The sequence below is a fragment of the Leucoraja erinacea genome, chromosome 24, assembly GCF_028641065.1.
Source record: "Leucoraja erinacea ecotype New England chromosome 24, Leri_hhj_1, whole genome shotgun sequence".
In the NCBI taxonomy this organism is placed as follows: Eukaryota; Metazoa; Chordata; class Chondrichthyes; order Rajiformes; family Rajidae; genus Leucoraja; species Leucoraja erinaceus.
This window is the reverse complement of record NC_073400.1, coordinates 20282711-20304154: the sequence shown is the minus strand read 5'-3', so window position 1 is coordinate 20304154 and position 21444 is coordinate 20282711. Positions and strand designations below refer to the sequence as shown.

General features: G+C 51.1%; 1 protein-coding gene across 1 annotated transcript in view; it reads left to right on the top strand.

Annotated features, from left to right (window-relative positions):
* The window catches only part of LOC129708748 (sodium/potassium-transporting ATPase subunit alpha-2), a 28124-nt gene that overhangs the window by 4158 nt on the left and 2522 nt on the right, over positions 1–21444 (top strand). Inside the window, exons 2-20 of the mRNA XM_055654712.1 lie at positions 477–572; positions 1137–1196; positions 2838–3041; positions 3695–3808; positions 4645–4779; positions 6518–6635; positions 7186–7454; positions 8604–8802; positions 9416–9525; positions 11993–12127; positions 13659–13860; positions 14693–14868; positions 14952–15088; positions 16279–16429; positions 17224–17392; positions 19383–19537; positions 19820–19943; positions 20604–20749; positions 20867–20997. Coding sequence (XP_055510687.1) covers positions 477–572; positions 1137–1196; positions 2838–3041; positions 3695–3808; positions 4645–4779; positions 6518–6635; positions 7186–7454; positions 8604–8802; positions 9416–9525; positions 11993–12127; positions 13659–13860; positions 14693–14868; positions 14952–15088; positions 16279–16429; positions 17224–17392; positions 19383–19537; positions 19820–19943; positions 20604–20749; positions 20867–20997 — 2831 coding nt within the window. The remainder of the gene's footprint in view (positions 1–476; positions 573–1136; positions 1197–2837; positions 3042–3694; positions 3809–4644; positions 4780–6517; positions 6636–7185; positions 7455–8603; positions 8803–9415; positions 9526–11992; positions 12128–13658; positions 13861–14692; positions 14869–14951; positions 15089–16278; positions 16430–17223; positions 17393–19382; positions 19538–19819; positions 19944–20603; positions 20750–20866; positions 20998–21444) is intronic.

Below are 21444 nucleotides of genomic sequence, written 5' to 3'. Positions count from 1 at the left end.
CGCTCGTGGCGTTCCCACCACTCCTCCCTCCAAGCTGCAACCTGACCAGCCCTCACGTGACACTCCCTTACCATCTCTCCCACGGCCACAATGCCATGGAGACTCCCTCACAGCCCTTCCTTCGACCCGGCATTCCATGACCACTCCTCCCTCGGTAGGACATTTCCTCACCGCCCCTCCCTTGATGTGCCATTCCCTCCACGCCCCTCCCTCGGCACAGTCTTTGCCGCCCCTCCCGCGGGAACGCCGCACACTGCCCCTCATGCGGCGTTCCCCCACTGCCCCTCCATCGGTGCAGCGTGCCCTCGCTGCCTGTCCCACACACAGCGCTCCTTCACCGATCATTCCATGGCAGGTCCTACCTTGTTACCTGGGATTGGTTAGTGGGCATAGGTTCAGCATTGCGGTGCCAGTGGAGGTGATTTGTTTTGGGACCATTACACCCACCCCTCCTTCCTTCCTTCTCTCTCTCTCAGGATGGACGGGAATATACCAGCACGGAATCCTCCGACAGTCCGAAGAAGAAAAAGGTTAAAAAAGACATGGATGAGCTTAAAAAGGAGGTGTCCATGGTGAGTTGACCTCTCCCCTATTTCCTCAAAACCCCACCTGCTTCCCAATGTCTCTTCATTCTTTTCACCTATGTTTACTACTCAATTGGAAACTAGGTAGCCATGACTTAATTCTTCATCAACAGCAATATAATGAGGATTTCCAATGTCGATGTGTCACGCTGGTTTGGCACCCTCTCCACTGTCGCGTGATGCCAGCGCAATCTAATGAGCGGCTCACTGCCTTGGGATTGGAGCTGGGGCTAATCTGACCATTTGTATTTGTAGAAGTTCCAGTGCTAATGTGGTCAATATGCGCAGTGCAACATCCCACAGGGATAGCAGAAATAAATGAATGGCCTCTTCCTGCCCCTGTGTGCCAGGCTCGAGGATGGATGGACCTCCTGCTACTCTGCCTGACAGCCTCCAAATGAGCCGAACGGCCTCTTCTTGATGAGGCCGAAAATACAGGAAGGACCGAGTGGCCTCCGCTGGTGCCTATCTAATTGCTTGACAGGATTAACAGGCTCCTCAAGTTCCAGATTTTGCGAATGACCTTCTAACCTTCTCTCTTTGCTCCATCAGGAAGATCACAAGCTGTCGCTGGATGAGCTGAGCCGTAAATACGGGACAGATTTGACCAAGGTAAATGTTCCTTTTGCATTCCTTCCGACTGCACCATCCCCCTGTCGTCACAAGCCTGGGGCCTTGTCCCATCCAACTTTACTCTGCCTTGTGTCCCTTTTTATTCCCAGTTGAGCTTGACTTAAATTCTAGGCCTCTTTCCACCTCATCATCCTTGAGGGCTCTGATCTTTATTCCAGGACTCCACCTTCTACAAGCTTGCTTTGGCCTATGCCACAGGCCTCTTCCCTCAGCCTTACTACTTTAAGGCCTAAGCTCCAGGATTCCCTTACATTCTCCCAACAACCTCCAGCAAAAGACCCAGATGTCAAACTCCCAACCTGCCCATCCCTCAGGCCTAAACCCCAGGCCTCTCTCTCCCTTCTTCCTCACTATCTTAACTCCCGACCTCAAGCAGGTTTCAGCATTAAATTGAGGCCGGATCTTGTGCAGCAAACTCAGATCTTCAGTTCAGGCCTGTGTACTTCCCGATCCCTCTACTGGCATGGTCATGTTTACATGCTAGAACTCTTCCTCTACTGGACGATGGTCTAGGCTTCTCCTTCCACTTCATTTCCTCTCTCCTATTGCACAGGCACATGTGTAAACACCCATGCGGGAAGCACGTGAATGAAGACACACCCCCCCACACACACACACCAGGCTCAAGCTGCTTTTTTTCCTCTGGGCAAAGCCTGGGTCCTTTCCCATCAGTCTCAAGCCTAAGGTCTTTCATCAGCACCCCTCCAAACTCCAACTTAGCAACCAGACTTCCCACATCTCAAGCTCAGGCCTGATGAGCGTTGTCACATCTCTCCAGTCCTCAGCCTAAAATGAGGCCCTAATACTTTTATCCTCTCTCTTACCAAGCCAGAGCTCATGATTTCAGTCTCATCTCCCCAATAGCTGCAGGCTTCTCTTCCCCCACCTTTCCTCATCGTCATACTGCACAATGCCCCTCAGCCAAAGCCACAATCCAGAATGTTGGCCTTCTCCAGGCCCTTCCAGAGGGGGAAGGGAAATGAGAAAGGGGGAAATGGGAGAGGAAGTGGGTGAAATAGTGGGTGAGGATTATCTTATATCATTATCTTTCTTATATTATTCTCCATATCCCTCTTCTCCCACCCTCAATCTCTCTTTATCCCTCACTTTAATCTCTCTACCCCACACTCCCCTTGTCCTTTATTCCACCACTTTCTCACTTTCCCTAAATATTCCCCTTTTCTCATTCCCCCACCCCTGTCACCCCACACTCTCTCTCCCCATCCTTCTATCTTTATCTACACATGTTTCCATTCCTCATCCCATCTCCCTATTTCCCTCCAACTCTCTTCTTATCACCTTTTCTCCTCCTTCCTCCATTGCTTCTCACGTCCATGTTCTCTCTCTCTTCCCTTTACCTATAATCCCATTCTCTCTCTCATTCTGTCTCTCTTTCTCTTTCTCTCCCTCTCCTCCACTCCATCATCCCTCTCTATTCACACTATCTGTCTCCTCCCCCTCAATTTCCATCCCCTTTCCACTCCTACCCAACGCTCATTTAACACCCTATTCCCACTCTTTCTCAACCCTTTCCTTTCTCCTCTCCCTCTTTTTGCTCTCCCCACCCTTTTCTCTTTCTCCTCCCTCCCCCCCCCCCCCACCTCCCTGATCTCTCCCCAGGGTCTGACCAGTGCCCGGGCAGCCGAGATCCTGGCCCTGGAGGGTCCCAATGCCCTGACACCACCCCCCACCACCCCGGAATGGGTGAAATTCTGCCGTCAGCTGTTCGGTGGTTTCTCCATCCTCCTCTGGATCGGGGCCCTGCTCTGTTTCCTGGCCTACACCATCCAGGCTGTCATGGAGGACGAGCCGTCCAATGACAATGTGAGTACCACACCCTGACCCTACCCCTGACCATGTCCAACCCAACCCAACCCCATCCCCAGATTCTGACTTCAACCGTCACCTCGACCTAATCCCCAATCCTGACCCCTAACCCTGACATAGCGGTTCAGGCTGAGAACCGCTGACTCACTACAGCCCCTGAACCATTAACCTTCAACCTCTGACCCTGCCCCAAACTTTGACCAAAACCTGACTGACCTCCTAATCCTAGCCCCCAATCCTTTGCCCTAACCCAACTGCCAATCCCAACCCCTGACCTTCGACCCTGACGACTCCTGACCCAACACCCAATGCTAACCCCGGAGCCCGGAACCCGCTTTCCCTAGGCTCTCCCAGCCCCACAACTTAGAAGCATCCCTAAACTTTGATCAACTTCTTCCAGGACGACCCACGTATCTCCACATGGATAACATTACCTATGCCGACCTCCAGTGATGTCCTGGGATCCTCTGGACGGTCCCATCCCTGAGCAACCTACAGAGCCCCTGATGTCTCTCCCAGGACCCTCACCATTCGCAGCTCCGAAACCCTCCAGCCCTCAGTCCACATCGGATTTCACCCCTCCTCTCCAGCAATTGCGCACTCTGACCTGTGTCCTCTGACCCACACCCTCTGACCTGCTTTTCTCACAGCTGTACCTGGGTGTCGTCCTGGCTGCCGTGGTGATGATCACCGGCTGCTTTTCCTACTACCAAGAGGCCAAGAGTTCCCGAATCATGGACTCATTCAAGAGTATGGTGCCCCAGGTGGGTGGTGGAACCTGTGGCAGGGCTAGGGGATGCGACGTGCGGGCAGCGCTTGTGGGAGGGGTACATGGTGTGTGGCACAGTGCTTGTGGAGTGGGGCATTGGTGTGGTTTACTGTTTGTGAACGAGGGGCATTAGCGTATGGATTGCCGATGTGTGAGGGACATTGTCACGTGGAGCGGTGCTTGTGGGGGAGGGGCATTGGCAGGGCTGGCTTGTTGGAATAGAGTATGAGCTGAGCTTGTGGGAGAAACATGGCGTGGGGCAGGGGGCTTAGAGATGGCTTGGGGCAGGGCTTATTGGAAAAGGGCAGGGTTTCAGGTTGAGGAATTAGGCTTGTTGGATGGGAAATAGGATGCAGAGCTTTTAGGGTGGGCGTTGGAGAACTAGTAAAGGAGGTGCAAGGCTTCTGAGAGATTCCAAGCACTTGGAAAGGGAGGGGTTGTGGGAGTCTTAGTCTTGAGAGGTTCTGCAGAGAGGAGTGATTCCCTTTGGAGATGGTCAGGGTTCAATGGTGAAGGGTGAAATCCACAGGTCAGCACGGGGCTGGGGTTCAGGGAATGGCATCAGGAATAAGAGGTTTAGATTAAATGTCAATGGTTAAGGTTTGGTTCGGAAAGGTCAGGGAGTGGACATGGTGTCAAGGAGGGTAATGGGCCAAAGGGTGCTGACACAAACCAATTCACACATTTACCTCTCTCCCCCTCCCGCTCCTTTTTCTAAACATCCCTCCCTTCCTTCTCAATGCTCTCTCCTCTCCCTTCTTTCTCTCTCCTCTCCTCCCCTCCCTCCCTCTCCCATCTCATACCACCTTCAACCCCACATTCTCTCTACAGCAAGCCCTGGTGATCCGGGAAGGTGAGAAGAACCAGATCAATGCTGAGGATGTGGTGACCGGGGATCTGGTGGAGGTGAAGGGAGGAGATCGGATCCCGGCCGATCTCCGGATCATCTCCTCACATGGCTGCAAGGTGAAGAGCGGAGACGAATGGCGACGAGAGAGTGGGGAAGATGGGGGAGAGGGAGAGGGGGAGAGGGGGGGAGAGAGAGAATGACAAAGACAAAGACAAACATAAGGAATGTCAATATATATCAATCTTCTTTGAGCAAACCATTTATTGTCTAACTTGTGTTCTGGTTTAATTTTCCAAAATGCAACATCTTGCACTTATCCATCTGCCATCTTAAATTCTATCTACCATTTGTTGGGACACTCCCCAGTTCATTAGGTCTATCTCAGATAACCTTCACTGTTCACAACATCACCATTTTTGATGCCATCCTCAAACATTGTCATTCTAATCGTAAATATTGGTGATAAACAGCAGCGACCCAGAACTGATCACTGTGGCACTTCAACACACACGGGCCTCTAATACGAGTAACCACCCTCCACTATCCTCTGACCCCTTCCACTAAACCAATTTTGCATCCATTTGGCTAGCTCATCCTGGACCCCATGTGATTTAATCTTCTGGCCTAATCTACCAAGCAGTACCTTGTTAAATGCCTTATTAGTTGTAAACAATGCATACTACCCTTCCTTCATCAATCCTCATTGTCACCCCACAAAAGGCTCAATCAAATTTGTTTGACATGATTTCCTCCACACAAAGCCAAGCTCACTATCGTTAATCAGTCCTTGCATTTCCAAATGCTGGTAGATCATGTCCCAAATAATCCCCTCCAGTGACATTTCCACTGCTGATATTAGGCTCACCAGTCTATGGATCCCTGGCTCGCTGGCCTTTCTTAAATAAAGGCACAGCATTAGCCAATCTCCAGTCTTTCCCACCTGTGGCGAAGGATGATGCAACCATCTCTGCCAGGACCCCTACAACTTTCTCCCTCGCTTCTCTCAATATCTACGATACATTTCATCAGGCCACTGGGATTTATCCTCCTTAAAATGCATTCGATCTTCAGCACCGCCTCTATTGTGATATGGACATGCTCAAACACATCTCTATTCGTTTCCTTTTATTCCTTGGCCTGCATGACTTCTCCATGGTAAATACTGATGAGAAATATTCATTTAACACCTCACCTGTCTCCTGTGCCCCATACATTGATTACTGGGGAGCTTTTCTCCCTAGTTATCCTTTGGCTCTTAATATACTTGTAGAATCTCTTTGGATTTTACTTTTCCTTTCTGCCAGAGCTATGTCATGTCCTCGATTTGCCCTGCTGATTCCCCTTCTATGTGCATCCTTATTCTGGTGAATCTTCGCTGCCCATAATGTTGGTCCATCCATCTCTGGTTAGAGGAGCCCATGTGTCCACAGAAGTCCATCTGCGGGCTCACTAAGGCCTTGTATAATTCTTTACTTCTCCACTCAAATTCTCACATTGTGAAGGCCAACATATATTTCCCACCTTAATTGTTTTAGCAGCACGTTGTCTATGGATTGCATACAAACACATCCAGCATTCATCAAGATGAAGAGCGGCTTTCCCCCCCACGGAGAACCACCACCACATTGTTGTTCCGGATTCTAGCATCTGCAGTCCCCTGTAACCCAGTACTATCTAATCTCTTTCTACTTAAAAAATCCTTTGACCTTGCTTTAACCCACAGAACTCATGCCCTGAGCTGTGTGACAGGCCAGTGCAGAGGGAGCTACAGCATTTAATATTAACACACTCACAGCAAAGTTGTTCATACAAGCACTAATGATAGTAAGGCATCTCTCTGATCACTTTTGCCAGGTTGATAACTCATCACTCACCGGAGAGTCTGAACCTCAGACCCGATCCCCAGAGTTCACCAATGAAAATCCGCTGGAGACGAGGAATATCGCTTTCTTCAGTACCAACTGTGTGGAAGGTGATTTACCAAGAGACCCGTGTTAACTTTGTTGTGGGAATTTGTGACAGGGCTGTGTAGTAGGAGCTGCATTCTGTGTCTAATCTGTGCTCTGCGAGTGTGTGATGGGACATTGTAGATGGAGCTTCACTCTGTGTCTGACCTATGCCCTTTTTTTTTTTTATAACACAAAATGCAATTATTCAAAACAAACAAAAATACAGAGTAGTAACACGACCAAAGACTGCCTATATTGGCAGTTTACAAACAAAGTTATCAAATTAAAATATTAACAATTTTATCAACAGTACATTCGACCTCCTGCGGTGACCAGCATTCACGGAAGGCCTCCAGAGTCCCCGTGGACATCGCGTGTTCCCTCTCCAGGGACACGCGGGCACGGACGTAGTGCCCTGGGAGTGTGTGATGATACAATGTAGAGGGACATTTACTCTGCCTAAACCATGTCTGTTTGTGACGGGTCGGTGTTGAGGTTACTTGGGATGAGATAGCCCAGTGTGGGGTTCTCTTGATGGTCTCTATCTGATTTCTGATCTCTGCCCCTGTCCAGGAACTGCCCGAGGTGTGGTGATCTTCACTGGAGACCGAACGGTGATGGGCCGCATCGCAACTCTGGCCTCGGGGCTCGAGGTGGGCCAGACGCCTATCTCCATGGAGATCGAGCACTTCATCCACATCATCACGGGCGTGGCCGTCTTCCTGGGCGTCTCCTTCTTCGTGCTCTCCCTCATCCTCGGCTACACCTGGCTGGAGGCCGTCATCTTCCTCATTGGCATCATTGTGGCCAATGTTCCCGAGGGTCTGCTGGCCACTGTTACTGTGAGTTGGGGGTCAGAGGTCAAAGATGAGGGGTGCAGGTCAGCCGATTGGGAGCGGAAGCAGGCCATTGGAGGCTTTAATAAGGACAAGGCCATCAGTGGTTTCCTTGAGGAAGGGGTGTAGTGAAGGCTCGTTAGTGATATCGTACTAGCCCCGTCTCTCTCCTCCTCCCCCTCCACATATTACTCTCTCGCCTTTCCTTCGTCTCCCACTCTCATTCTTCACATCACTCCTGCTCTCCCTCTTTCTTTCCCATTCTCTCCCTCTTTTTCTCTCTCCCTTCCTCCCATGCCACTCTCTCCCCCTCACTTCCTTTCTGCATCTCTCCCATCTCATTCCCACTCTCACACTCTCTTTCCCTCACCATCACTAATTAACTAATTGATTGAGAATTACACATGGGAATAGGCCTTACAGCCAATGAGTCAATGCCGACCGTTCATCATGTTATCCCACTTTCACATTCACTCCCAACGCGTCAGGTGCAATTTACAGAGGCCAGATAACCTACAAACCCTTCCACCTTTGGGATGTGGGAGTAAACTGGAGCACCCCGAGGAAACCCATATGGCCACAGAGAGAATGTGGAAACTCCACAGAGCCAGCACCTGAGGTCAGGACCAAACCTGGATCTCTGGCACCGTGAGACAGCAGTTGCGCCACAGTGCACTGTCAAGGTTTCTCTCTCTTCCTCTCCCTCCTTCCCACTCTCTCTCCCTCCCACCCTCGCTCTTCATCTCACTGCTTCCCCCTCCATCTCTCCCTCCCTCTTCTCCCTCCCCCTCCCTCGTTCCCACCCATACCTCTTTCACCATTCTCCCTCCTCTCATCTCTCTAACCTATCTTTCTCCCTCTCCATCTCTTGCTCCCTCTCCATCTCTCTCTCTCTCGCCGTTCTCTCCTCTCTCTTGTTCACCCATCTCTCTTTTGCTCCCCTTCTTTCTCTACCTTCCTCACATCTTTCTCTTCCTCCCACATTTTCTCTGCCTCTTTCTCTCCCTCCCACTTTCTCAGTTCGCACTCTTCCTACTCTCTTTCTCTCCTCCTGCCTCCCCCACACTCTCTCCCCCTCCCTCCACACACCCCTCTCTCTCACCCACTCTCCCTCTCCACTCTCTCTAACTCCCTCTCTCTCTCTCTCTGCCCCAGGTCTGCCTCACTCTCACTGCTAAGAGAATGGCTCGCAAGAACTGCTTGGTGAAGAATTTAGAAGCAGTGGAGACACTGGGATCGACCTCGACCATCTGCTCCGACAAGACGGGGACTCTCACCCAAAACCGGATGACTGTGGCGCACATGTGGTTCGACAACCAAGTGCACGAGGCAGACACAACGGAGGACCAGAGCGGTATGGCCAGGAGTCACATCTGTAACTGGGGCACCCTGCTGGGAGCACCCTGCACAGTCTGATTTTGGCAGAGAAAGGCATGGGTGTGGGGTTCAGAGAGTATTACAGAGATAGGGACAATGTGGGGGTCAGAGGGTATTACAGAGATGGGTGTGGGGGTCGGAGTGCATTACAGAGATAGGGACTGGTGTGCGGGTCAGAGGGCATTACAGATGCAGGAATGGGTTGGATTCAGTGAAAGTTACAGGGATGGAGAGGGGTGCAAGGGCTGGAGGGGGAGACAGATAGGGAGAGGTGTTGGGAGCCAGAAGCTCTGACAGGGATAAGGAGGAGTGCAGGGGCTGGAGATGGTTTCAGAGACAGGGAGGTGTGTCAGATTGCAGAGATAGGGACAGGTGTAATGTCCGGAGGGGGTGACAGAGATAGGGAGGGGAGTAGGGGCAGGAGGAGTTACAGAGTTAGGAAGGGTTGTAGGGGCTTATGTATTATTGGAGGTGCGCTCTAGAATTGCATGCCCACCCTCTGGTAGTGTAGTGTGATCTTTCTGTGTATCAGCACACCAGGGAAGCTTGTGAACCCTATGTAACTCACTTGTCTCTGATCCCATCCACAGGTTCGGCCTTCGACAAGACTTCGCCCACATGGGCCGGACTCTCACGCATTTCGGCTCTCTGCAACCGGGCCGTCTTCAGGCCGGGCCAGGAGAATGTCTCCATCTCCAAGGTGAGCTGAAGTTAGGGGACGCTGCCTCTCACTTCCCCCTCCCTCTCTCTTTCTCTCCTTCCCTCCCTACATTCACCACCCTCTCCCTCGCCTTCCCACTCCATGCCCTCCATTCTTCCCTCTCTGGTCTCCTCCTTTCATCTTGCTCCCACTTCTTCCTGTCTCCTTTCCTTCTGACCACTTATCATGCCCATCTCTCCCTCCTCCCACTTCCTCCCCACCTGTGGCCCTCCCTTCACTTTGCACCTCCCTCCCTCCTCTCCACCTTCACCCATCTGCCTCTTCCCTTCCCTTCCTTTCACTTTCCTTTCCCTATTTCCACCTTCCCTTCCCTGCTATTCCCCTCCCTCCCTTCCACTTTCCTCTTTTCCCTCCATTCCTTCCTTTCCCCATTATCCTACCCCTCTCTCTCTCTTTCTCTCTCCTCCTACCCTTTCCTTCCTTCGACCTTTATTCTTCCTCAGACCTCCTTTTCCTCTTGTGCACTCTCTGTCTCTCTTCATCTGCTTTTCCCTCTCACCTTAGAGATAGCGGAGTCAGGGGATATGGGGAGAAGGCAGGAACGGGGTACTGATTGGGGATGATCAGCCACGATCACATTGAATGGCGGTGCTGGCTCGAAGGGCCGAAAGGCCTACTACTGCACCTATTGTCTATTAGACCGTGCTCCTCTCCTTCTGCTCAGGACCCCCGCCGCCGCCTCAGTGCAGGAGCTGATGGTTGTGATCAGGAAATAAAGCATCTCAAGTTGAGTGAGAAGGCATAAAGCTGGTTAAGGGAATATGATGCAGGAAATGTGAATTGATCCACAAGGGAAGGAAATACCAAAAGCAAATTATTTTTTTTGTTTTTTGTTTTTTTTTTGTTTATTTTATTAGAAGTTAATACATCACAAAACAGTACAGTGGCACCTAACTTTAGGTGCCAACTATGTAATACCGTAATCCATTCTATGTACAACCTCTAGTTTTATGTTATAAGAAAGAAGTAAGCAGAACAAGAAAAAGAAAGCAATAGAAAGGGGAAAAAGTGGAGAAATAGATGGTAGAGAGTAGAAAAACGTGAAGTGTGTATATAAAAAATAAAAAAAGGAAGAGAGAAAGAGGAAAGTAGAAATAGAAGAGAAGGCCCCTTAAAAGAGAATTTTTCAAATCTGTATTCGGAGATGTAGCTCTATCCGCGTCATGAACTGAAATCAGCAATCCTTACGGCACCGCTGCATCACATGATTCCAAAAAGTCGATGAAAGGAGACCAACTCTTTAAGAATTGGTCATATTTATCTATTAGTCGGAGTCTCATTTCTTCAAGGCGTGCTATGTCCATCCAAAAGCAAATTATAATTCAAATATTGAGACAGTACAAAATGTTGACAAGGTCTAGCATAATCATCTGGTCCAGAAGGTTATGATCCAAAGTGCGGTGGCAAACTGAATCCAAAATTGGCTTGGTCTGGTGTATAGGTTTTTCTGACTCAAAGTCTGCAACTAGTTATGTTCAGAGGGACCATTGCTGTTTATAATATGTATAAATGACTTGGATCAGAGTGAAAGTAGACGGATTAGTAAGCTTACTGACACCGCAAAAATAAATGGTTGAGTTGTCGACCTCAAAGAACATTTCCTAAGCATAGAGCAGGATATAGATCAGTTGGAAATCTGGATGAGGTGATGGGAGTTGGAATTTAACCTGAACAAGTATGAGGCAATGCATTTTTGGATCACAGATACCAACAGGTCATATACAGTAAATGGCAGGGACCTCAAGAGTGCTAATGCAGAGAGACATTGGTGTACAAGTTAATAATGAGCTGAAAATGGGAACACAGGAAGATAGAAAGTGTAAGTATTCGGCCTGCTTGCATTCGTAGACCAATGCCCTTAGAGTAAGAGCTGGGACACCATGTTGCAACTATTCAAAACATTGGTCAGATGTACTTGGAGTATTGTGAATAGTTCTGGTCACCGCAATATAGGAAGGATGTGGTAGCAATTGTGAGAGGGCAGAGGAGATTCACAGAGGGTTGTAGGTTTAAGGAGAGTGTCGATTGGTTTATTTTCACTGGAACGTATGAGACCTGGAGTGACCTTACAGAAGTTTATAAAATTCTGATGGCCATAAATAAAGTCAGTCTTTCCCCAGTGTGTGGGAGACCAGAACAAGACAGTGCAGAATTAACGTTAGAGGAGTAATTTTGAAGAGATCTGAGCAGTACATTTTTTCACACAAACGTTAGCGCCTGCTTTGGACAGGGCGGGATCTCTGGAATTCTCTGCGCCAGGGAGCTGTGTAATCAATCCCCACTGTGAGGGAGATTTAAATTTTATGGGAATGGGGAGAGAGCTGGGGAGCGGAATTGTGGCCAACATTTGGATCGGCTATGCTGGTGCAGAGTGAGACTAGAGGGGCTGATCGGCCCCTGGCCCAGAGACAAGCCTGTAACCAACTTCTGCTCCTCTTCCCTCCAGCGTGAGACCTCTGGCGACGCGTCCGAGTCGGCGCTGTTGAAGTGCATCGAGCTGTCGTGTGGCTCCGTCCGCGAAATGCGGCGGAAGAGCCCCAAGGTGACGGAAATCCCCTTCAACTCCACCAACAAGTACCAGGTATGGCTCTCCGGCCAGATGCCACAGTCCTATTCCCCCCTCCAGCCCAGCGGGAAGCCTCGCCTGGTAGTTGGGCTTCCTTCCCCCAAGACCCAGGCCGCCCCGCGTCCCCACTGGTGTTCCCCGTTTCAGAGGATACATGGCAGAGGTTGGGGATGTGACCTTGTTACTTGATGAGGGACCCAACCTTCCACAGCAAAAATGGTAACTGGGCAAGGGGTGTGCCGGGGTGGGTAGGGGTTTCAAGAAACCTCTTTTCAAGAAAGATTTAGCTCTTAGGGCTAAAGGAATTACGGGATATGGGGAAAAACAGGAACGGGGTACTGATTTTGGATGATCAGCCATGATCACATTGAATAGTGGTGCTGATTCGAAGGGCCAAATGGCCTATTCCCGCACCTATTTTCTGTGTTCCTATGAAAGCGGTCCCAGCCTTGTTCGCAACGAGCTCGTCCCATCCAAACCTCACTCGTTGCAAGAGTCTGGAGGGGAGCGAGATGCAGCGAGGTTGAGGGAGGGGCTGATCCATGGAGCTGGGACACCTACCAATGGTGGAGCAAAGGGGAGATTCCAGGGAGGATGGGATGCAGAAGAGGCGGGGAGGGGTGGGGCAACTGTTGACAGAGGTAGACATGGGTGCGGTTGTTGGAGGACGCTACAGAGAAGGGGCACTGTGGGAGCAGTAGAGGGTTACAGAGATAGGATAGGTCACAGAGTCATACAGCATTGAAACAGACTTTTGGCCCAACTCATCCATGCTGACCAAGATGCCCCATCTGTGCTAATGCCATTTACCTGTGTTTGGCCCATGTCCCTCTAAATCTTGGTAGAAGATGAGGAGAGAAAGTGGGTGGGAGGTGAGCTGAGGAAATGGGTAGGAGTGGAGTGGTTAGATGGAGGCGGTAGGAATGAGAGGGAGTGGAAAGTTGGTGGGACGGTGGGAGAGGCTGGGTGGGGATGCAGGGGAGGGTTGGATGGAGAGAAGGGGTCGGTGAGAGGGGTGAGGAGAAGTGGACGAAGAGAAGGGTGTACGTGGCGGAAGGGAGTGGGTGGTGGAGGCGATGGTTGGGTGGGAATAGAATGACTGTGAAGAAGGGGAGGATGTGGGTGGAATGAGAAGTGGTTCGTGGAAATGTGGATGCGGGTGGAGGAAAGCGGTGGGTGGAGCGAGGGGGTGAGGTGGAGGTAGGGGAGAGTGTGGGTGGGGGAGACGGAGGGTAGAAGGTGGAGGGGGTAGAAGGTGGAGAGGTGGTTGGGTGAGGGGGAAGGGGGGACTTCCATTAAAGGAGGAGTGAGAGAATGGTGGGGGAGAAGTGGAGGATGGGCTGAGGGAGGCGAGCATGTGGGTGTGGTATGGGTATAGTGAGGGGGTCGCTAGTGGAGGGATGGTTGGGTGGAGGGAGGGAGTGCATAGAGGGAGGGGGAGGGTGGTGGTGGCTGAATGTTGGATGGAGGGGGAGGGTTTTCTGCCGGAGTGAAGTCAGGTGTGTAACCCCCTCTTACCACCCTCCTCTCTCCCCTCACCCCCCAGTTGTCCATCCACACGATGGAGGCAGAGGAGGGGTCTCCGGGTCCCTCCCACCTGCTGGTGATGAAGGGCGCTCCTGAGCGGATCCTGGATCGCTGCTCCACCATCTTGCTGCACGGGCAGGAGGTGGCCCTGGACACGGAACTGCGCGAGGCTTTCCAGAACGCCTACCTTGAGCTGGGGGGTCTCGGGGAGCGGGTCCTGGGTGAGTACTCCCCCCCCCCACCCCGCCAGCCAGGATGCGATCTTGTAACCAAGTCATCAGTGGGCAGGTGGGAGGCGAGGGTAGAGGGGGAGGGACGGAGAGGGATCTTCCTCTGCACTGCACTGGGTCACGACGGTGGAGGGGGTTGTGTCTGGGATCTTGCTGTGCATGCCAAGTGGTCAGAGAATGTGTGGGGTGTTGCTGTGGTTGTGTGACCGGGATCTTGATGTGTGTATCGTTGAGAAGGTTTCGGTGAAGTTTGTGATCTGGCAGTGCATGCGGGGTTGGAGCTTTGGGAATATTGGGATCCTGCTCTGTGTGTGTGTCAGGGAGGTGTGATGGGACCCTCGCGATATATTACTGTACAATTACTCTCACCCGGCTGTGTTTCTCAGCAGAGGAAATGCTGGGATCCTCTGGTGCCTGTTTAATCTCTCTCCTCACCTCTCCTTGTCAAACCCCTCTCCCCTCCCCTTCCATCTACTCTCCTCCCCTCCTCTCTCCACATCTTTCTCTCCTCCTCTCCTTCCCCCACTCCCCCTCCCTTTCCTCCACCTCTACCTCCTCACCCCCATCCTCTCCTCCCTGTTCTCTTCAACCTCCTCCATTCCTCCCTTCCCTTCTCCCTCTCTTCCTCTTTTCCCATGCATCCTACCCCTCTCCTCTCCCCTCACCCATCATCTCTTCCATTCCCATTCTCTTCTTTCACCCCTTCCAATCCCCTTCCTCACCCCTCTGCCTTCCCACCCCCTCCTCTATCCTTCCTCCTCTATCCTTCCTCCTCCCTTCACTCTTCCTTTCTACTCATAATTTGACCGTATCCTCCCCTCAGGTTTCTGTCACCTTAGCCTCCCAATCGACCAGTTTCCCATCGGTTTTCCATTCGATGCCGAGGAGCTGAACTTCCCGACGGACAACCTGTGCTTTGTCGGCCTCATGTCGATGATCGACCCTCCCCGAGCCGCCGTCCCTGATGCCGTGGGCAAGTGCCGGAGCGCGGGCATCAAGGTGAGACTCCAGGCCCCTCCAACTGTCTGTGCCCACACCCTGGGCAAGCACACCCACCTCTCATCTGCTGCTTCTCCCCACAGGTCATCATGGTCACTGGAGACCATCCCATCACTGCCAAGGCTATCGCTAAGGGCGTTGGCATCATCTCTGAGGGCAACGAGACGATGGAAGACATTGCTCAGAGACTCAACATTCCTGTCAGCCAAGTTAATCCCAGGTACGGACGAGTGAAGCCTCTTCCACAACATCCTATCACACACTTCCAGGGCAAGCGTTCCGTAGAACATGGAACAACACAGCACAGGAACAGGCTCTTCAGCCCACGGACATGATGCCAAATTAAATTAATCTCCTTTGCCTGCACATGCTCCACATTCTTCCATTCCTGCAAATCCATGTGCCCATCTAAAGCCTCCTAAATGCCACTATCGTATCTGTCTCTACCACCACCCCTGGCAACGAGTTCCTGGCACCTATCGCTTTTTGTGTAAAATAAACTTGCCCTGCATATCTCTTTTAATCTTACACCCTCTGACCTTAAAACTATGCCTGTCTGTAGAAGGGTCTCGACCCGAAACGTTGCCTATTTCCTTCGCCCCACCCGCTGAGTTTCTCCAGCAGTTTTGTCTACCTTCGATTTTCCAGCATCTGCAATTCCTTCTTAAACATTAAAACTATGCCTCCTAGTATTTGACATTTTCACCTTGAGAGATTAGTTCTGACTGTCTATCTTATGTACGCCTCATAATTTTATAACCTTCTATCATGTGTCCCCTCAGCCTCTGAAGCTCTGGTGAAATCAATCCAACTTGCCCAACATGGCTAATTCCTTTTAATCCAGGCAGCATTCTGGGAAACCACTTCTGCACTCTTTCCAAAGCATCCACATGCTTTCTGTAATGGGATAACCAGAACTGCGCACGATATTCCAAATGCGGCCCAGCCAAAGTTTTAGATAGCTGTAACATGACTTACTCAATGTCCCACAAGACCTCTTGACCACTGAGATCCAGGTCCAGAGTTAGATACAGAGTGAAGCTCCCTCTACACCGTCCCATCACACACGACCAGGCCACATATTACATGCAGTGAAGCCTCCTCTCACACTACAGGACATGTGTTATGTACAGAGGGAAGCTCCCTCACATACGACAGGACACGTGTTACATACAGAGGGAGGCTCCCTCTACACCTTCCCATCACACATTACTGGGTCACGTGTTACAAATAGAGGGAAGCTCCTGCTGTACTGTCTTCACACACTCCCAAGGCATGGGTTGATGGAACCAGACGCTGGTGGAGCTCTGCCTCACGGGGGGGGGGGGGGGGGGCAGTATAATTGATTGTCCGGTGCAGTTCGACGAGTCCTCCACAGCCCTCACTCCGCCTCCGTTCCACTACCTCCAGGGACGCCAAAGCCTGTGTGATTCACGGCTCCGACCTGAAGGAGATGGGAGATGACCAGCTGGACCAAATCCTGTGCAACCACACTGAGATTGTCTTCGCTCGCACATCACCACAACAGAAGCTCATCATCGTGGAGGGCTGCCAGAGACAGGTGGGCTGCTCCCTGACACCATCCCCTCAGCCTTCGAATCCCAGCATTGCATTCTATCTCCCACTTCCAGTCTCCATGTTCCTAGGTTAAGCCACTCAGAGAGCACCGTACACAGTTTTATTCTCCATATCCCTGGGTTAGACCACAATGGGAGCACCGTGCACCATTAGACCACACTAGATGCATTGTTCTCTGCTCTGGTCTCCCACAGATGTACCCACAGAGGAGGATTAAGCTCAGAGGATAAATAAGAGATAAAGTAATTGAAGGCCATTTGGTCCCTCAAGCCTGCTCTTGTATTCAAAGAGCATATCACTGCTCTTTTATCTCACTAACCACAGATCCCTCCATTCCATAATGGTCCTGAAGCCACTGATCCTAACCTTGAATGTCCTCCACAGCCCTCATGGGTTAAGAGATTTCTCCTCATTTCTGTCCTAAATGACTGACTCTGGTTGCAGGCACCTCAGCCAGAGGAAACATCACTTAGAGGGACCCCCGGATTGAGTGCCAACATCCTTCCACTCCTCGCCACTTGAAAATATTTGTCCATTCCACCTTTCCCTCCTGAATTTGCCCAAACTCAGGCCCCTCACCCTGAGTTTCCCTGCCAACGTCCAGGATGATGATGTGTGAAATCTGGGGGGGTTTGATGGGAATGTGGAGGCAATAAAACATGGTTAATATGGAAAATGCAAATGGGTGATTGATGATTGGGGGGGTTACCTCCTCCCGCAGGGGCACGACCTCTAAGCTCCCCTCCGTCCGTTTCCTGACCTCCCTCCCTCCCGCAGGGGGCCATCGTGGCCGTGACAGGCGATGGGGTCAACGACTCCCCCGCCCTGAAGAAGGCCGACATCGGTGTTGCCATGGGGATCTCTGGCTCCGACGTCTCCAAGCAGGCGGCAGATATGATCCTACTTGACGACAACTTTGCTTCAATTGTGACGGGTGTGGAGGAGGGTAAGGAGAGGGGGGTGAGGGTGAGAGGGTGAGGAGGGGGGGGGGGGGGGGGAGACACGAGGGTGGAGTAGTGAAATAGGAGCCCTTCGGTGTGAGAGGGGAGGTGAATACTGAATTAAAAGTGTTATAAATGAATGCGCAAAGTATAAGAAATAAAGTGGATGAGCTTGAGGCTCAGTTAGAGATTGGTAGGCATGATGTTGTGGGAATTACAGAGACATGGCTGCAAGATGATCAGAGTTGGGAACTGAACATTCAGGGTTATACGTCCTATCGAAAAGACAGACAGGTGGGCAGAGGAGGTGGGGTAGATCTGTTGGTAAGGAATGAAATGGAGTCCTTTGCGAGGGGTGACATAGAATCAGAAGATGTAGTCATTGTGGATAGAACTGAGAAATTGTAAGTGTAAAATACCTTAATGGCAGTTATCTACAGCCCCCCAAACAGTAGCCAGGATATAGGGTGCAAGTTGCATCAGGAGTTAAAATTGGCAGCATATAACAAAGGTAATGCTACGGTGTTTATGGGATATTTCAATATGCAGGTAGACTGGGAAAATCAGGTTGATACTGGACCCCAAGAAAGGGAATTGGCAGAGTGCCTCCGAGATGAATTCTTTGAGCAGCTTGAACTGGAGCCTACCAGGGAGAAGGCAATTCTGGATTTAGTGTTGTATAATAAACCGGATTTGATAAGAGAACTCAAGGTAAAGGAGCCATTAGGAGGTAGTGGCCATAATATGATATGTTTTAATCTGCAATTTGAGAGGGAGAAGTTAAAATCAGAAGTGCCAGTATTGCAGTTGAACAAAGGAGACTGTGGAGGCATGAGGGAGGAGCTGGTCAAAGTTGACTGGAAAGGGGCCCAAGCAGGGATGACAGTGGAACAGCAATGGAAGGAATTTCTGGGAATAATCCAGAAGATGCAGGACCATTTCATCCCAAGGAGGAAGAAGGATTCTAAGGGGAGTAATAGGCGACTGGCTAACAAGGGAAGCAAATGACGGTATAAAATTAAAAGAAAAGACGTATAACATAGCAAGATGAGCGGGAAGCCAGAAGATTGGGAAACTTCTAAAGAACAACAGAAGGTAACTAAATAGGCAATGAGGGGAGAAAAGATGAAGTACAAAGGTAAGCCGGCCAAGAATATAAAGAAGAATAGAAAAAGCTTCTTTAGGTATGTGAAGAGGAAAAGATTAGTTAAGACAAATGTGGGGTCCCTTGAAACATGTGAATTTATTATGGGGAACAAGGAAATGGCAGACGAGTTGAACAGGTAAGTTAGTTCTGTCTTCACTAACGAAGACACAAACAATCTCCCAGAAGTACTAGGGGACAGAGGATCTAGTACTTAAAATTATTAAGGGATTGGAGAAACTAGATGCAGGAAACATGGGGGAGTCCAGTATTAGGGGCACAGTTTGAGAATAAGTAGGCCATTTAGAACTGAGATAAGGAAAAACTTTTTCACCCAGAGAGTTGTGAAATTGTGGAATTGTGGCAGTGGAGGCCGATTCACTGGATGCATTCAAAAGTGAGTTAGATAGAGCTCTTAGGGCTAGAGGAATCAAGGGATATGGGGAGAAGGCAGGAACGGGGTACTGATTGTGGATGATCAGCTGTGATCACATTGAATGGCAGTGCTGGCTTGAAGGGCTGAATGGCCTACTCCTGCACCTATTTTCAACGTTTCTATGAGGGGAGTGGAGATGGTGGAGTGGTAGGTGAAAATGGAAGAGGGGTGAGGCTGGGAGAGAGGTCAGAACAGGAGTGAGGACAGTGCCGAGATATGGAAAGGTCGGAGAGGAGGAGGGAGGGAGGAGCCAGTTGGGGAGGCAATGTGGAGGGAGGTGACACGATGGAAGGGGAGGAGAGGAGAAGTGGTACGGAGTTAGTGGGAGGGGAGGAGGTGAAGGTGAAGGGAGGAGGAGCAGGGGGAAATTATATGAGGCACAGGATCAGGAACTGAAGTTGTTTGTCTTCCACAGGCCGACTGATCTTCGACAACCTGAAGAAGTCGATCGCCTACACACTGACCAGTAACATCCCGGAGATCACTCCCTTCCTGCTGTTCATCGTGGCCAACATCCCCCTCCCTCTGGGCACCGTCACCATCCTCTGCATAGACCTTGGTACCGACATGGTGAGAGCCGAGGGAGTTGGGGAGGGGGGAGGGGTGATGATGTCAGGAGGATCTTGGAGTGGGGTGGGGGATGGCAGAGAGGGGAAGGTGAAAAGGCAGAGAGCTGGTAAAAGTGAGTTAAAAGCAGGGGAATGTGGAAGAAAAAGTGTTTGAATGGAGTGGATGAGAGTGGAGTGGATGGTTTGGAGAGAATGAGGCATGGGGCATGGGATTGGAGGAGGGGTTGCAGAGGAGTTGCATGAAGCAATTCCATCATTGAATCTTTACTTATCCTTTGGCAAGGTCCCTGCAATCTCACTGGCCTACGAGGCAGCAGAGAGCGACATCATGAAAAGACAACCTCGAAACCCCAAAACTGACAAACTGGTCAATGAGAAACTCATCAGCATGGCATACGGACAGATCGGTGAGTGAGGGAGTAATGGGAGAGGCACAGAGGGCAGAGGGATGGGTGGGATGGTTGGGATGGGAGGGTAAGGGGAGAAAGAAGTGGGGGAGGAAGGAAGGATGGAAATGGAGCAGGAGGGAAGGGATGGGGAAGGGTCAGCAGGAAGGGAGGAAGGGAAGTGATGGGGAGGGAGAGAGGAAGGGAGATGAATAGAGAGAGGGGGAGTTAAGGAATGGATAAGAAGGGAGGGGAAGAGAGAAATGGGGACGAATGGAAGAGGGAATTAAGATGGATGGAAGGAATGAGGTGGAGGGAGGGAGGGAAGGAAGGAATGGGGATAGAGGGAGGGAATAACAGTGTGGGATGGAGGAAGGGAGATGAATGGAGGGGTGGGAAGAAAAGGAATGGGGAAGAATGGAAGAGGGAATTAAGATGGATGGAGAGAAGGAATTGAGTGGAGGGAGGGAGTAATGGATGGGACAGGGATGAAGGGAAGGAGAAGGAGGGAGGGAAGGCATGGGGGTGGAGGGAATATAGGAAAAAGGGAAAAGGGCCCGAGGGGGGGAAGAGATGGATGGGAAATAGGGTGTCAGTAACTCTGGACAATTCTGACAAACTCCTCTCTCCCCCCCTCCTCCTATCTTGCCCCAACTGCGGCACCCCACCTTGCCCTTGCAGGGATGATCCAGGCGCTAGGAGGATTCTTCACCTACTTTGTAATCCTGGCAGAGAACGGCTTCCTGCCCTCGCACCTCATCAATCTGAGGCTCGACTGGGACGACCGGTCCCGGAACGACCTTGAGGACAGTTACGGACAGGAGTGGGTGAGGCTCCATTCGCCGAGGAGGGAGGGGGTAGGGGAGGGGGGAGGTTGCACGGCCAGAATTACGGGATCCTGCTAGTGCCACTGACCAGCCTCACCTTCGCCTCGCTCCCCACAGACCTACGAGCAGCGCAAGATCGTGGAGTTCACCTGCCACACAGCTTTCTTCACCAGCATCGTGGTGGTGCAATGGGCCGATGTCGTCATCTGCAAGACCAGGAGGAACTCTATCTTCCAGCAGGGCATGAAGTGGGTGAATTTTGGGGCCTGACCAAGGGCCCTACACAAGATGGGAGGGGGGATGGCTGGTGCTGAGGGAGTGGGAAAGAGGGAAATAGGACAGCAGAGTGGGATGGACAGTGGGAGAGGGAATGGGTCTCAGGCAGTGGAAGGGGAGAGAAAGTAGATGGAAGGGGAGGACGTGGGTTGGGAAACGGGGAGAGGCTGAAGGGAGTGACGGGGCGTGGGAGGCAGGGAGAGGGGGAGGGGTTGAGGGAGGAGTGCAAGAAAGAAGATGATAATAGAAGCAGAGGTTGAGGAGGTAAAACTCAGGGGGAGGGGCTGAGAGAGGGGGCAGGGGCTGAGGTGATTAAGAGTTCGGGGTGAGTAGAACTAAGGGTTTTTAAGGAGGGGATGAGGAAAGAAAATGGGGTTGAGGCACTGAGGGAGTGGGTGAGGTGAGGGAGTGGGGCTGAG